Source organism: Lycium ferocissimum, chromosome 2, assembly GCF_029784015.1.
Source record: "Lycium ferocissimum isolate CSIRO_LF1 chromosome 2, AGI_CSIRO_Lferr_CH_V1, whole genome shotgun sequence".
NCBI classification, from domain to species: domain Eukaryota; kingdom Viridiplantae; phylum Streptophyta; class Magnoliopsida; order Solanales; family Solanaceae; genus Lycium; species Lycium ferocissimum.
In genome coordinates, this window is record NC_081343.1 from 30,997,616 (window position 1) to 31,014,058 (window position 16,443).

The 16,443-nt window shown below is 36.7% G+C and overlaps 2 protein-coding genes across 2 annotated transcripts; both read right to left on the minus strand.

Moving 5' to 3' along the window:
* Positions 1-6,066: 6,066 nt before the first annotated feature.
* On the minus strand, positions 6,067-8,528 carry LOC132047977 (homeobox-leucine zipper protein ATHB-40-like). The gene is made up of 3 exons (XM_059438930.1): positions 8,360-8,528; positions 7,354-7,655; positions 6,067-6,482 (listed from the first exon to the last, which is right to left on the minus strand). The coding sequence occupies exons 1-3, from the start codon at positions 8,451-8,453 to the stop codon at positions 6,246-6,248; spliced, it is 633 nt and encodes a 210-aa protein (XP_059294913.1). The 5' UTR covers positions 8,454-8,528; the 3' UTR covers positions 6,067-6,245.
* Positions 8,529-14,686: 6,158 nt separating this feature from the next.
* On the minus strand, positions 14,687-15,438 carry LOC132047507 (uncharacterized). Its single transcript, XM_059438543.1, has 2 exons — positions 15,200-15,438; positions 14,687-15,116 (listed from the first exon to the last, which is right to left on the minus strand). The coding sequence occupies exons 1-2, from the start codon at positions 15,436-15,438 to the stop codon at positions 14,687-14,689; spliced, it is 669 nt and encodes a 222-aa protein (XP_059294526.1).
* Positions 15,439-16,443: the final 1,005 nt, after the last annotated feature.

The window sequence follows — 16,443 nt, forward strand, 5'->3', positions numbered from 1 at the left end:
AGGGTTGATGATCGCTTAGATCGATTTACTGTTGAGGGTGCCAGAGAGCTGTATGAGTACGGCATTGAGTTAAAAGCTGACGACACCCAACATGAGAAACGAACCATAAATGAAGAGCGGCGGATCAGTTTTGAGGGGCTCGAGATCTTACCCAGAGCCAGAGAGCTTATTCGTCACTATCAGTTAGAGTTCATACAGGAGCCGCCTGGGGACTATTGCCCTGTTTTGGTTCGTGAGATATATGCCGCATATGGGGCATTGATCAAGAAAGTCAGAAAGAGGCGCCAGAAGTTGAAGGAGCTACCACCGCGGAGTGAGGTTGAGATTAGAGGGGTGAGTGTTGATATATCTGCCCAGGCTATCAACAGAGTATATTTCGGTGATAACTACACCGCCCCGAGGCAGACGATTGAGCTTGAAGATAAGTTGCGGAGGTGCAAGGAACAGTCCGTCAGGGACTGGGTATCTATAGTGGTGGGTCGCCCGACCAAGAGAGCCGAGTGTACTAATTTGAAGAATCGGATAAAGAAGAAGTGGTTGACTCTAGAGGGTAAGTTTTGGTGGAGCGTGGTGCAGTTGCGACTTCTCCCCACTCAGGCCGATAATGCTCTTACGGTTGATAGGCAGGTTGTTGTAGCCGCATTGATGTCCAGATACCCGATTGATTTCGGGACATTGGCTAGTATGGAGATACAGTTGAGGGCTTCCCAGCCCAACACTTCCCTGATACTTCCATGCCTGATTACAGAGCTTGTTCGGAGGTCACAGGTGCGATTTATAGATGATATCGACCACCGGATTACAGCTTCGTCGGTTTATTCGATAGAAAAGAGCAAGAATGAGGCCGTTGAGGAAAGCCAAGGGGAAGCGGATGGGTTCCCAGTGGCACTTGGAGGGGTACCCCTACCGCAGGAGTTGATTCATCCCGGGGCCGCGGGTGACTCTACACTGGAGTTACCCGCCACTGCTGCCCCTATTATTGAGACTGTCCAGGCTGCAGATTCTGAGACTCCAGCTGCTGATGTTGGTGATGATTCCGTTGAGACTCAGACTGCTATTCCTGACCCACAGACTTCGGCTCCACCGCCTCCGAGTTCAGTCCCACAGCCAGCGGGTCCAGCTGCACAGCCCCAGGGTACTGCTAGAGTTGATCCATATGCCTTCTCAATGGACAACTTTAGGAAATTTGCAAAACAGGCGGCTACAGCGGACCAGCAGTCAAAGATTATAGTAAACCAGCTGGATGATTATGTGAGGACGAGAGTGGAGGAGGCATTAGACCCTGTGAGGACTACACTGTCCGCTCGGCTGGATGGATTTGAGTTGAGATTGACTGCATTGGAGATGGCTCGCCCGACCACTTCCACAGATGCTTTGAGGGCAGAGTTAGAGCAGCTTAAGGCTGATGTTGCACTATTGAAGGCCCGTGATCCGAGCCTAGTAGCAGCACCACCGTCTGTTGCGGAGGATATTGAGGAGGACCTCCCAGTGGTGCAGTTAGTTGCGCCTACCGCAGCAGGTGGTCGGGGAAAGAGGAAGAGAGCGGCCCGTGATGAGGAGGAGGTGCGAGAGAGCACTCGCCCTAGGGGTCCGAGTATAGAGGAGCAGCAGGTGGCAGAGGCCATTCAGAGATCGCTCGTGGAGAACGTCCAGTTTGGGACTAGAGGAGCCACCTCGAGCAGTGCTCCCAGTGGTGAGACATTGCCACCACCCCTTCCTATTCCAGTGCCAGTGCCTACGGGCACCACTACTGATGTTCGCCGATCCGATGCTACGAGAGGCTGGCTTGTTGGTTGGTGCGGTTGCACCACCTGATGCCTCGCAGACCGATGAGTCGCGAGATGAGCAGCGCGCCTAGTGCGCCACAGGTATTCCTACTCCCTGGTATTATTTTTTTGCATTGGGGACATTGCAGACTTTTTCAGTTGGGGGTGGGAGTATTTGATGTATCATATATGTGTTTAGGACCCCCTCGGCTTTTCTTTGCCATGGTTCTTTTCCTGAGGGGTTTATTTCTTGTTGAACCTGGAATGTTTAGGTCGTGTTTAGATAAAGTAGAGTATTGTTGACTTATGTGGTAGTGGTTTGATTAACTTAGGGCTGTTTTATTTTGATTTTGAGAAAAAGTACTCCCCTCCGAAGTTTGTTGAAAAAAAAAATGGACTTGGTTGTTTAATTGACATGCATGCTTCCTTGTGTGACATTTAGATTATTGGGTTACCTTGTGTGCGGAATTTTAGCGGGGAGACTAGTGTGTTGACAATTCTGATGCCATGTGTTGTGAGGTTTTGTAGATATATTCTCTAGTTTTGTATGTGATCTAGAACTTGCCTGGTTAGTCGTGCCTGCATTCTGAAGATAAGTGAAGCTGTGAAATGATCTTAGGCTTTGTTTGTGTTAGGAAACCCCTGTTTAGCCTGAATATAAGCCTACCCATAGATTAATATCCCTTGTTAGCCATTTTGAGCCTGAAAACCTGTCTTTGATTAGCCGTAACAAGCCGATACCCGTTCTTAATATCCATCTCTTTTTGCACCCGGTCCCTCCTTGGCACTAAAATAATAAGATTGAGGCTAAAAGCCTAAGTTGGGGGTGATAGGTGGACTAAGGGGAATATGAGGCATAAGCCTAAAGTGGGGTGAAGAAAAGTGCCTAGTTAAAAGACAGCGGTGTGGTAAGTGTAAAAAAAAAAAAAAAAAAAGCAAAAAAAAAAAAAAAAAAAGAGAAAAATGTGTAGAGAAGTAGAATCACAATAAAACCACACCGAGGCAACAAAAAGAAAGAAGGGAAGAAAACAAAAGGCGAAAAGGGTAAAAGAGAAGAATAAGATGTAGTGTTCAAGGAGGGTGAGTCACTGTTGCCCAAATATCTATCCTACCCGTCCCCAAGCCTACATTACAACCTTGAAAAAGTCCTAGTGTGATCACAGCCGAACTGTCCAAGTTGAGGGCGCTGAAAATAAGGGCAAGCTTATGGTATTTGCATGCATAGCTAGAGAATTTCTTTGTGAGTGTGAGTGTTTCTCTTCTCCTTTGTCTTCTGTCCCATTCTGTGTGTACATATATGTTGGGACATTCTTTGGTCTTTGTGAGGGCATTAGAATTTGTTAAGTGACTGGTTTCCCGTGAGTCTTGATTCGTGTGCACTATGGTTTCTGTGATAACTAGATGTCATAAATTGAAGCCTCATGATTAGTTGCAACGAGTCCTTGTTTGGTTTTGTCTTTATTGGGGGGAGAGTCATTGTGATACATTTGATATGCCGGAAGTTAATTGCCACAACCACTGTAGACAGCTTTACTTTGTGATATCGAGACATTTGTAGATTGAGTCTGTTAGTTGACTTGCTTGAGGACAAGCAAAGACTTTAAGTTGGGGGTGTTGATGTGCCGGGATTTTGGCACATCTAATGCTCTTTAACTCTAAGTTTTACTTGTTTTCGAGCAAGTTTGTGGTAGTTTGATGTGTTTTATGTGTTGTGCAGGTATTTTGAAGTTAGAATGCTCGGAAAGCGAAAAAACGAGGAAAATAGGCAATATGTTCTGATAAGCATAAGGACGGACCGTCAACATGCTCGACGGCCCGTCAAATCGCCTCGTCAAAAAGTTCCTGCGAAGTAACAAAAACATCAAAGCATACTCAGATCGTCGACTTGCACCGTCGACATGATCGACGGTCCGTCGAAGTGCTTCGACGGTGGAATTCCTGCAGGGTGATAAAAGTGTACTCAGATCGTCGAGTTGGTCGTCGAGCATGTCGACGACCGTCGAAGTGCAAAGATGACCCGTCGAAGTGCTAGCCGAGATGGAACAGGACTGGGATTGATTATTCCGAGTTTTAACTTGTATAAATACCTGTTTAGGTTTTATTTTTTAGACATCTGGAGTTTTAGACTTGTAGTAATTACTTTTGAGTTATTCTTGCTTTTGAAGACTTCCAGACAATTACATTCATTACTTTCAAGTTTTATTCGTAAGTTCAATACAATAATTCAATTATGCAATCTTCAATCTTTTATTGTTTTCTTGTTGCCATGAGTAGCTAAACACCTTTACTAAGGTTGTGAACCCAAGGATGGGTGTTTTGTGATTGGGGATCGTGAAAGATATACGCATAATGGATTGTTAGGGTTTATTTGTTCTTCGTATTCATCATATAGTTAGTGGTTGCAAACATTAGCTCACGCCATAAACTTTAGTTTATTTGGGAAAATAGCTAGGGTTAGGTAAGAACAAATAACAAGAACTCAGGGCTTTAAACCTTGTTTAATAAATTCACTTAGGAATAAGAGGAATTTACTTGGCATAATTAACCGTTCTTCATGCATACTTTCTTATCTTTGGAAAAAGCATAGAAAGAAATAATCTTTTCTTATTGGGAAATAGTTTAGATTCACATAGAGGTTAAGTGCATCCATACAAAGTCAATTAGAAGTCCATTAGAAGTATATCAAGATCGAGACCCATGATCATACACTTTATCTATAAAACGGGGACACAACCTTGGTTCTTTTTACCCATATATTTACAACTTTAAATTTTCGGTCACTTTAAATTAGTCCACAAACCAAATCAATTATAAAACCCTTTTACGGATACACCTAGGACCACAAGATTAGTATAATACTTGTTTAGTAAACTTTTCACACCATATTCCTGTGTGCAAACTCAGAAAATCCTTATATGGGCTTAAACAGGCCAGCAGACAGTAGTTTTCTAAGCTTTCTGAAGCTTTATTATCTAAGGGTTTTTTCCTCTAGTAAGAATGACTATTCTCTGTTCATTAAGGTTTCAAATGGTTCTCTTTTGGTGTTGGCTGTATATGTTGATGATATCCTCCTAGCCGGAGATGATGCCTCGCCACCTTAATCAGTTTGAAGACTTTTTTGGATGATCAGTTTTAAAATCAAAGACTTGGGTTCTGTCCATTATTTTCTGGGCTTGAGATCACTTCACATCCTGATGGTTATGTTATGAGTCAACACAAGTATGCTTCTGACTTGCTGGATGAATTTAAATGTAGTGCTTATAGTCCAATGGTCACTCCTCTTGATCCTTCCTCCAAGTTATTGGTTGACATGGATGCTGCCCCTGTTGATATTGGTACTTATAGGAGACTTATTGGTAAACTGAACTTTCTTCAACATACTAGGCCTGACATTTCATACTCAGTCCAACATTTGAGTCAATTTCTTCAAAATTCACAAGTTCCCCATATGCTTGCTGGTTTACATATGTTCAGGTATATTATGAATAATCCAGCTCAGGGTATTCTTCTATCTAGTTCTGCTGATTTTCCCATCTCAGCATTTTCAGACTCTGACGGGGCAGCTTGTGCTACTACTAGAAAGTCTATTACTGGTTTTTTTTTATCACTCTTGGTGGCAGTCCTGTCTCATGGAAGAGTAAAAAGCAACCTACTATCTCTCTTTCTTCAGCAGAGGCTGGATACAGGGCTCTCAGAATGGTTGTAGCTGAATTAGCATGGCATGGTAGACTTCTATGTGATCTTGGTCTGCTTATTTCTGGTCCTATTCCAGTTTATTGTGATAATCAGGCTGGTCTTCATATTGCCAAGAACCCTGTTTTCCATGAACATACAAAGCACATCGAGATTGATTGCCATTTTGTTCGAGATTGTTTGAATTCAAGGCTTATTTCTTTACATTTTGTTCCTACAGACGGTCAACTTGCTGATCTTATGACCAAATCTTTATATGGTGCAGCTCATCGCATTATTCTGTTCAAGCTAGGAGTGGTTTCCCCCTCCAGCTTGAGGGGGTGGGGTGTTAGCACCTCTACGACCCAGCAACCCACTTCAGATGATCAGGCCCACTATCACCCGGGCCCAACTTAGAATTTTTGCACATTTTACATTTGAGTTTTAGTTCTAACTTTTGTATAAGTGTAATAGACTACATTGACTAAGTCAAGTGAACAGAAAAACACAATAAGAGAATTTTCTCTCTCTTCTCTCTATCTCTCTTTCATACGATTAAACTTAGGGTTCGTGATTTCTTCTTCTTATCTTGTATATTTTGCAATCCAACAACATTCTATCCCATGAACACCCCTTAGTCAAATACTAGGAGTAACATTATCCATTACATTAGTACACTAATATTATCCAGAAAGCAAGGGCAAAAAGGAAAAAAAGGATGTACATACATGCATTAGGTGAGTCACTATCTACAATTAAAACATAAAGAAGGATGATCATAATATCATACATTTAAGTTAACCGATTCTAATTATCCCAGAGAGCTATATAAGTGCTTTGATCAAAGAATACATTATTATCCATTAATATTCTCTCCATTCCAAACTCCCCAAGAAAATGTGTCTGATCCATGCAGGTTTCTCTAGAGAACGATGAAGTACTAATTGGACCATTGCTTGACATTAACCCATCACAATTACACTCCAATAATAGCCCTTGTATTTGCTTTTCTGCTTCACACAATTGCTCTTTCAACTTCAAGATCTGTGTTGGAAAATGGATAATTTGAGTGGGCACATTTTAAGAGATTAAATTAAGTTATATATACGAGATTAATGCTTTATTTAATAATCAGGAAATCACATAAACAAGATAAAATGACACTGTTCATATATTATTTTGCTAACCATAATTTAACTTATATGTATCAATAATAAATAAATGTATTTTCATGTCAAAACTATATTTTAACCTGTTATAACCGGCAACTTGTCTGATTTTCAAGTTACTAATATTATATAAAGAATAGTACTCCCTCCGTCTTAAAATATTTGTCGCATTTCTCATTTACACGCCCCTTAAGAAAGCATTTATAAGGGTAGGATTTTGACTATTTTACCCTCTTAATATAACATCTCTCCTCAATAAATATCTACTCCATCGATGGTGAGAACCTCTTAAATGTTGTAATTAATACAAGGGTAACATGAGGAAAAGTTACTTAATTTTATCTTGATTAAATAAAACGACAAATATTTTGAGTCAAATATTTATAGTAAGGATGACAAATATTTTGAGACGGAAGGAGTACTCCTTATTACGAGTAATCTTTTGTACGCTATCAATATCACCTAAAAAGTACTCCCTCTGTCCCAATTTATGTGATATAGTTTGATTAGACACGGAGTATAAGAAAGAAAATGAGACTTTGAAACTTGTGGTCTAAAATAAGTCATATATATTTGTGTGGCTGTAAATCATTTCATTAAGGGTCAAATGAGAAATTTAGGGAAAGTTTAAAGTTATATTATTTCTAAATATAAAATGTATCATTCTTTTTTAGACACACTAAAAAAGAACGTGTATCACATAAATCGGGACAAACGGTAATTTAGAGAGAGGTCCACACACATACCTCAGTTTCAAGACAATTTTTCTCAATCATCGTTGTCTCATGCTGAGACTTGAGCTTGGAGTATTCAACCTCGAGTTTCTTGTTCTTCCATCGAGCCCTCCTGTTTTGGAACCAAACCGCGACTTGTTGAGGATCAAGGCCAAGCTGAGAAGCAAGCTTGTCTTTTCTTTCAGTCTCCAGTTTGTGGTCGTCCACAAAGCTCCGTTCAAGAAGATTGACTTGTTCTTCACTAAGCTTCCTCTTCCTAAGTACTTTTGCTTCATCTTTGTTCTTCTTCCTTTTTCGTTGCGGATTCACCGGTCCTGAAGGGTACCAAATTAAACATCATGTTAGACCATTGATATTGCAAGTAACAAAAAACGTACAACCCTTTTGTGGCTTCAAGACTTGGTACTCCTCTTTTCCAATTTATACATGACGCATGTTTACACTTTTTTATATGTTCCCTATATAGATTTGAAAATTCTTTAACTTTAATTTAGAGCTTCTATTTTACACGTACTCCCTTTGTTTCAATTTCTGTGATATTTTTCGCTTTCCGGGATTTAAATTATATGAACTTTGACCAACATTTTAAGAAGTATTTTTTCATCAAATTGATATGAAAAAAGTTGCAACTTATAGTACTTTTTCAGTTTTCAAATATAGAAATTTTAATCTTAAAATATTTTGTTAATCTGAACCAATTTAGCTTCAAACTTTAGTCAAATTGACTAAGTATTACATTGAGACGGAGGGAGTAATTAATAGTTTAAAAAACTTCCAACCCCTGCTGGGTTTGAGACTTGGAAATACAAAGTTATAAGAGTTTATGTTTTGTGCATTGACAGTATAAAGAATTTTTACGATTATCAAGTTAAATCGACTAATAACATATATATCATGATAATTTAAAATGGACTAATGCACTGCTATAACCGATTGAATTACACTGTTGGTGTAAGAACATTACTTTGTTAATGAAGTGGAGTATAACTAAAACTCCAAGAAAAGCTGTATCGCTAACCTTGTTCACGCGTCAGTTGGGCGTAAACATCTGGATAAAACTGAGAGGTCAGCACCATTTGATCATCAACCTGGTGAGTCATGCTGCTTGTCATAGAAGTAATACTTTTCTTATGCTGCTTTTGCTAGCTTGCTTATGATGTAGAAAATGAAATGAAAGTGGATATATGGGGAAAGAAATGAGGAATTTGGGACTTGATAAGACTTTGAAGATTATAGTACTTTAGTGACTTTATTTATAGAGCTAGCGTATAGGAGGAATTAACCTCCCTTTTCTTGATGATCACATGACTCGTTCAGATTCCTTCAGTCAATTGTTTGGAATATTCTATCCCAACTTGAGCTAATTAGGGGAAAAAACTTTTGTTTAATTTGGGAAATGGAAACTGGATTGAAAATTTATAGGACATGTAGCATTTTTTGTCTGATTTTGGCAAAACGTGTCTAGGTTTATTGGACTAGCAAGAAGGCTAATTACCTAGTTTTGTGCTTTAGCTTAACTAGTTTTGGTATTGTTTTTCTCATCTCCGCCTCAAAACACATATTACTGATCCTATTTCAAGTTACTTTAAGCTTTATTTTTTTCCCTTAAATATTGTGCCCAGTCAACCAACTCTATACAAATTTACCGGAGGAAGTTGATACTATTCATTCTGTTTTATTTTATGTCCTAGTATATTTGCACGAAGTTTAACAAAATAAAAAAGACTTGTTAATTTTTTGATTTTAAAATGAAGATGTGTATCTAAAATATCTTTTAAATCTTATAATTTTAAATATATCATGTAACATTTCTTATTCAAGTTGGAGTATCTTAACTCTTAAGCAAGACAGTAGAGACTCATTAGCGCTAAATAATATTTTACTTGGGTTCCTACTCCAATAAATCAGGTCAACAAGGAGTTAAAAGTAAAACTAAAGGTAGTTAGAATTTAGAAAGGATGAGGATGAAATGAGAGAGAGAATGGGTGATGTATATAGGAGATTTCTTCAAGTTGAGTGTTATTAAGGTAAATTAGTATACGCACCTGCGCGATGTGCAGGCCGTTTCAAAGAAAAAAAAAGTGGAGAGATAATAGGAATAGATGTATATGAATCATGTATGATATTACAAATTTTATATTCTCATTTTTTTGGATCAGTATTATTACATACTAACATTTTCTATGTATATGTAGCTGCTATTGCTTCATTACTGACCATTTCTTCAAACGGTATAAAGTATTTTATATCAATTGATTATGCTACATAAATAATAACAAAGCAAATTGAATTAGAGATAATATCATTGATTATGATTATTCTTTTATTACATCCTCATAATTTCATTCAACACAAATATAAGCTCCAATATAAGAAAAAAAAAACATGATAATCATAAATAGAGCTAATAATTATCAACAAAATTAAGAGAGAGAAGAAACAACATTGAAATAAAGTAGAAAATATTATGCGTAAAAAATACTAGTAAATACATAAGACTCCTATTTTAATCAGTTTGGTCTTACCATTCAAAAAACTAATTTACATATAGCACTTATTCTATACCCTTTCATCATGCATATGCAATTCAAATATATGTACAGACATACATAACAACATGCATGCATATACATACTCAGGGGCAGATCTACATGTTGTCGAGGGTGTTCACCCGAACACTCTCGGCAAAAAATTACAGTGTATATATAGGGTAAATTTTCTGTTTTTATGTGTATTTATTAACTTTTGAACACCCTGAATAAATTATATTTAGCTTCTTTTTTTCTCCGAACGCCCTGAATGAAAATCCTAGATCCGCCACTGTACATACTATAGATCTAACATCACACGGTGGACGGATCTAAGAGTCTTAATTATACATACATAATATATTCACAATCATCTTTACACAAATGATTTAGTAAAACTCTTCTATATGTTTCGGTTTTCCATTGTGCTTGTTGAATTTTTAAATATTCTTTTTGCATTCGTGAGCTATTTGTATACATCAGATCTACGAAAACTTCAAATTCCTTAAATTTATCTATGACAAAAGATAAATGTAGTATTAATTCCAAACAATTCAAAGATAATTTTAAAAAAAAGTTAAATTAAGCATGAACAATATACCTTGACAATTATGCAGAGATATTTGATATACATGACCTATAATGCTTTTATCCATTGTAAAGATCCTGTCTGAGAAAAAAATTATTATATTAAGATATTAGCATAGGAAAACTATAATAATCAATTTATTTACTTGAACTATAATTAATTTGTCTTTAAATAACTAAAGCCATAAGTCTTTTGTTAGATGATTATTTTGACAACTTTATTTCAACATATAAATTCTCGTAAGTTGTAATTGGAAACTTAATGAGTTGATTATTTAGCTACAGAAATCAAACAGTTTAAATAAATTTGAGCTCCTATTTCTTCAAGACTAATTTTAAACAGTTAATATAAAAAATCTCATAATTTAAAAAAAAAAAAAAAAAAGTCCTAAACGTGGCTTTGACTGTGGTTGCACGGTTTTAGGGCTCAATATTTATCTTTTAACTTAAATTCACCTACATTAGTTTAATTAATTTTTTTTGTTTAACTACTTGATCTGGCGTTTGTTTATTAAATTTAAATTGGTAACTTCCTAATTTAAAATAGAATATAAACATATATATAATTAATTATTTTTAAATTCAAATTCAAAACACTAACTAAATTAACTAATTAATAACTAATCTAACCACTTATTGTCCTAAAACTATCATCTTTTTAATAATATATAGATATAGATATTTATCTGAACCGGATATTTATATTAAATTAATTTAATTTATTTTATTAAGTAATTTAATAAAGTGAGACATTGAATTAGTTGGCGACAATTAAGGTGCTAAAAATCTCTATGTAAATACATATCACCATTTTTTTAAATTTAATTTAATGTAAACACTCCATATGAGTAATTTTTATCATAGGTATTTGATTTTTCATATTTTTTTGAATTTAACTTTTATATATTGATCGTATGAAAGAATTTTTTCAGTATAAACTCATCTAAAAAATAGAGTCAATCCCACTTTACCCTCCTAGCATTTAAGGACTGGAAAATAATACCCCCTCCACATATTGAATGGGAACGATCACCCCCTTATGTAATATTTTCCGGTGAGATTTTTTTTTAATAAAGATTTTTTCTTTCTTTCTAGAATTAAATTACAAAAATAGATAACTCTTATTATTGTCCCATACACCTATTCCATTGAGAATGATATACTTATCTTTTAGGATATAACAACTACTTGAAACAATTTGTTAATATTTTACAGTTTATTTAAAAATAAGGTAACAACATTTTGTGGCAATAATAAGTTAAACAACTGAGAGTGTGAAAAGTGTGAAATTGAGTATATTTTATTTTACCCCTTTTTTTTGGGGTCAAAAGATAACTTTCCACTCAACCAAATAACCAAATATGTACAATTAGATCATTTGACTCTAGAGCTAGATCTTAAAATAAAGAAAACACAACAAAATAACTCTAATGACAACTGAATGCAGAATACTACCAGTAGCTAAGGTAGCTTGGCAATTTCTAGAAGGGTACAAGTTCTCAGCTGCTTCATCTAGCAACATCCAGTCTTCAGTTAATAAGGATAACTATCACGGTTCTTTAGCATGTCATTTCATTTGCTTGTCTATGCCCATCAATTTGTAATTGCAGGATTATTTAATTTCTTTAATTCTGTCATGTGGTCCTTTCACAAGCTGTTGAAATCTCCTATTGTTCTTTTCATTCCATATATCATACACAGCTGTAGCAAATACCCCCCTTAGTCTTAATAGTTACGAAACAATACTTCCTCTACCTTTTGAATGAGAGCGATAATTTCCTTAAGCAATATATTCAAATAAGAGTTAAAAAAAAATCTTAAATTTTATTTCTAATTCAAAGTGATCAATCTCCAAAAGCATGCCAATCACCTTAACTGTTGTTTTTGGATTCAATGACGTAAGGATATGATATGTTATGCTTTGGAGCCTTCTTTTAAATTTTATTAAAACAATGGTAAGTTATCTATTTCTAATTTTGGTATAACTTATCCAAGATTAGTAACCAAACAAGGGATAAGATAATATTAATTTTTTATCCCCAAAACTATTTATGTCTGTCCAACATACCAAACGGCTCCTTAAAAGTTAAGGGGGTAAAGGAAATTTACTCGTGAAAATTTTAACAACGTTACTTATATGAGTCAAATCCTTATTTTCTAAAACAATACTAGTAGTAGTTTAATGGGAAAAGAAAAGGGAAAAAATTGAACTTTGAAGAAGATGCGCATGGCGTGGCTAGGATTCCCCTTCACATGCTTTTGATAGTTTTTTATTGTTAATTTGGTCCTATTTATGCTAATTATTAATAATTGGTGTCAAGTTTATCCCGACAAGTCAAGGACCTGTTTCCCAGCTTCAAACTTGGAATTTTAAATGCTAATTAACACCTAATAAAGATTAAATCGAAGCACCATTTCGTGGCTAATCAGATTCATCCCAATTATTATGTTTTGTTTAACGATTTAATCAGTACTATACTGATATCAAGGACCCGGCACTTTTGTAACCCAAAAAAATTTTTTTGGAACCAAACTAGGCTTCACGCACAGATTCTATGCATGAAAGGGCCAAAGTGTACATTTACACTTTGGTCCTTTCACGCACAGAATCTGTGCATGAAACCCATACCTAAAACCCCCGATCCCAACCTTTATTCATGGGAATTCAAACTCAAAATTAAGGTTTTTTTCATACTTTGACCGAAGATTAGTCACGTTTCAAAACACGGGAATATAAATATTTTATATAGAACTTCATATTTTTTTTAGTGTACAATAATATCGGCTCATTACATCAAGTATACATATACATTTGGATCGTCGTTTTAGGGGTTGTAAAGTGCTCCGAAGTACGTTTGAATACTTGTTATATTTAGGTTTAAGTGTCATATTTTATAAGGTTTTGATTAATCTCTTTTGTTTTACTCCCAAAGCTATGAAAGTACTTTTTTGGTTCAAGAAAGATAGAAAAGAAAAAATTACTCTGCTTTGTATTAGTTTTTTTTTTCTTTTATGTCCTTTTTATTTTGTTATTGTATTGTGTAATCGGCACCTTTTGAATGTGCAAAAATAAATATAATATTTAAAAATAATTCCAATACGAGAGGTTCATAATAATTGAAAAATATTTCATTCCATTAGCAACGAAATACATCATTAAATTACAATAGACTTAAAAAAAAAAAATCAAGTTCCAGACACTCTTCTACTTCCAAATGTGCTGCCACCACGGGAGTTTTGCCCACATGAACGCTTATCATGCCCAAATTCCTTACATGTCGAGCACTTGCGAGAGTAAGTCTTTTCGCTAACATCCATTTGATTGTGATAACGGGTTAGCTTGTTTTTTCCCAATTTAAGGATATGGTTCTTGTTCGCAATCATAGAAAACGGCGCTGCTGGCCAATAAGCTTGATCACCAAGGGGACGGAAGTGGCCTTCATATGCTTTAAGGTATTTTACGACCTTATATTCCTCCGCCACATAATCAGTTACATTTCTGGTCATTCTCTCAAAGCACTTGACTGCATGAGAACATGGCATGTGGTACGTTTGCCACTTACCACAAGTGCATGATTTTGTACGCTCAGTAACGATATGTTTGTTTCCTCCTTTGCCGTCGCAATAACCCGTTCTAACTTCATACACCGTTGAATGACGTCATACTCGGTCATTTGGTGACCCTCTGCCTTTCTTCTATGGTGCTCCATTTTTTTGTAGGGCTTTGGCATCTATGTTCTCTCATCGGCTAATATAGCTCTCGCCTGCCTTGTCCTATCTGCAAATCGCTCCACGACCTGCCTGAAAGTTAGTCTTACCATTGTGGTGACAGGTAGTCCTCGAGTAGATTTCGAGGAGTCCATTGAAAGACTCGAGCCGTTCATTGTGAGCATGCCCCATCTCCTTCCTCCATCAAAGATAAAGCGTCCATTTTTCAACTTCTAATTTCATCAACCAAACATATGCCTCTTCACTCACTTCTCTTAGTGCCTCCATTTTTGCATGTTCCCCATTTTCTTTGTTGATGCGCATCGTTTACCCCCCCACATCAATTTGTTTACAGTTCCATTTCCAAACTTTGTTTGCAAATTAGCCTTTAAGTGCCTTAAACAATACCGATGGTAAGCATGTGGGGGCTGCCACCCTTCCAAAGTACGCATATTGTGCAATATGCCTTTATGACGATCCGATAGGACACATATGCCCTGACGACACTTAATAACATGAGTTTATAGATGAGTCAAGAACATCCCCCATGTCTCGTTGCTCTCGTTGGCGGCAATTGCGAAAGCAAGAGGGAATATTGACCCATTGGCATCCATACCTACTGCAATTAGGAGCTTAATGTCATATCGGCCATATACATGCATCCCATCTATCGATATCACATTCTGGCAGTGAGCAAAACGATCAATACTTAGTTTGAATGCCCAAAAGACAAAGTCAAAAATTCTGCCCTCTAAAAGCCACCATTGTACAACAGTGCCAGGATTAGCATGTTTTAGAGCCGCCATATACCCCGGCAACGCCTGAAAAGAGGATTCCCAAGTTCCAAAGATCGTCTCAAAAACATGTCCACGCCCGAGAAATCCCTTTCTCTTGCTTATGATTTTACCATATTTTGAGTGGATCATGCTAATACAAGTTTTGATAGGCATCCTGCATAAGTTTAAAAAAATAACATTTAGCAATGATATTTTAATTGCTATAAGATATATAATGTAAACGGTCAGATAAGTTACCTTGGAGTTTCCTCAATGTGTTTAAGTAACACATGAGCAATCATGTTTATATTTAGATTAAAATGATCTGCTCGACTTTGTCCCATATCATAAGTGTGCTTAGGGTGGAATTTTGTGATTTCCCACAGACCATCAGGCTTAGCAATTCCCCAAAGCAACCACCGACAGCCTTGAGTATGTGGCTTACAAATCAGCCTCCATACCGATTTGTTTGAGTCATTAACCTTAAACTCCCTCATATCCTTTATATAATACATTCTAACAGCCCGTTGCAACATTTTTTTTTATGTGAACCTGCATTTCCTTTGCAAGGACGCATTCATCAGTCATGGGATTTTTTGGTTCAATCCACGTTTTTTGGCGACTTTGATCATCATCTCTTGTGAAGACAAATGCATCCTCACGACCTCGAGACCGCAAGATATCGAATATAGTCGAACCGCCACCGCATTGGGCTGTCAGGAATTGGGTTTTCCGCCATCGGAGGTGCTGCGTGGTGGTGAGTTGGTCCTGGTTGCCTCTGGGGACTAAAATGTGTATCTTCTTCATCCCTTTCACTATCTTCATCATCGGTTACCTCTGCATTATTAGCTGGTTCATCGCCATCACTCTCTGATGTATCCACATAACTTGGACAATCGCCGCCATCTAAGAAAGGCCTCCTCCTACACGATAAAAAGCATATGTTAAATTCCAAATTCAAATATATATATATATATATATATATATATATATATATATATATATATATATATATATATACTTAGTATGCGTAAAGCTAGAAGAGGCCTAGAAGTCATAAGGAATAGGCACCGTACCGGCAGCCAACTCTAAGGTTTGGCTTTTTCTTTTATTGACTTTCCTTTCTTGAGTCAATGTCGCATTTCGCGTGCTTGGTTAGATCTCCCTAACCTAATGTAATGAACGAGAAGGTGCAAAATTCGGCCGACACGTCGCATTCGAATTCCGGGTAAGAGAGGAAATCTTCTTTCTAGGGAATCTGTGCTTACTAAGCCTTTGTTTGAATTGAAGGACCGGTCTTAAAGTGAAGTGCAAGACTAGCTGGACCCGGATCGACAAATCGCTAACATCCCGGTTCTCTCGGGACCGGGAGAACTCTCGTGTTGTACGGCATTCGGTAAGAAGTAAGCCAAGTTATATTAGCTCTTCTAACTTGTCTTAGACTCGTCGTCCGTGATGCATTGAGTTGAGAGTCAAAGGACAAAGGAGTAGAAAACCTTCAC

Coding starts and splice junctions, on each gene's coding strand:
- LOC132047507 (XM_059438543.1), bottom strand. CDS start 15,438: ATGAGGGAGTTTAAGGTTAATGACTCAAACAAATCGGTATGGAGGCTG. Junction 15,117..15,199: donor CACATTGAGGAAACTCCAAG/GTAACTTATCTG, acceptor AAACTTATGCAG/GATGCCTATCAAAACTTGTA.
- LOC132047977 (XM_059438930.1), bottom strand. CDS start 8,453: ATGACAAGCAGCATGACTCACCAGGTTGATGATCAAATGGTGCTGACC. Junction 7,656..8,359: donor CCAACTGACGCGTGAACAAG/GTTAGCGATACA, acceptor GGTACCCTTCAG/GACCGGTGAATCCGCAACGA. Junction 6,483..7,353: donor AAAATTGTCTTGAAACTGAG/GTATGTGTGTGG, acceptor TTTCCAACACAG/ATCTTGAAGTTGAAAGAGCA.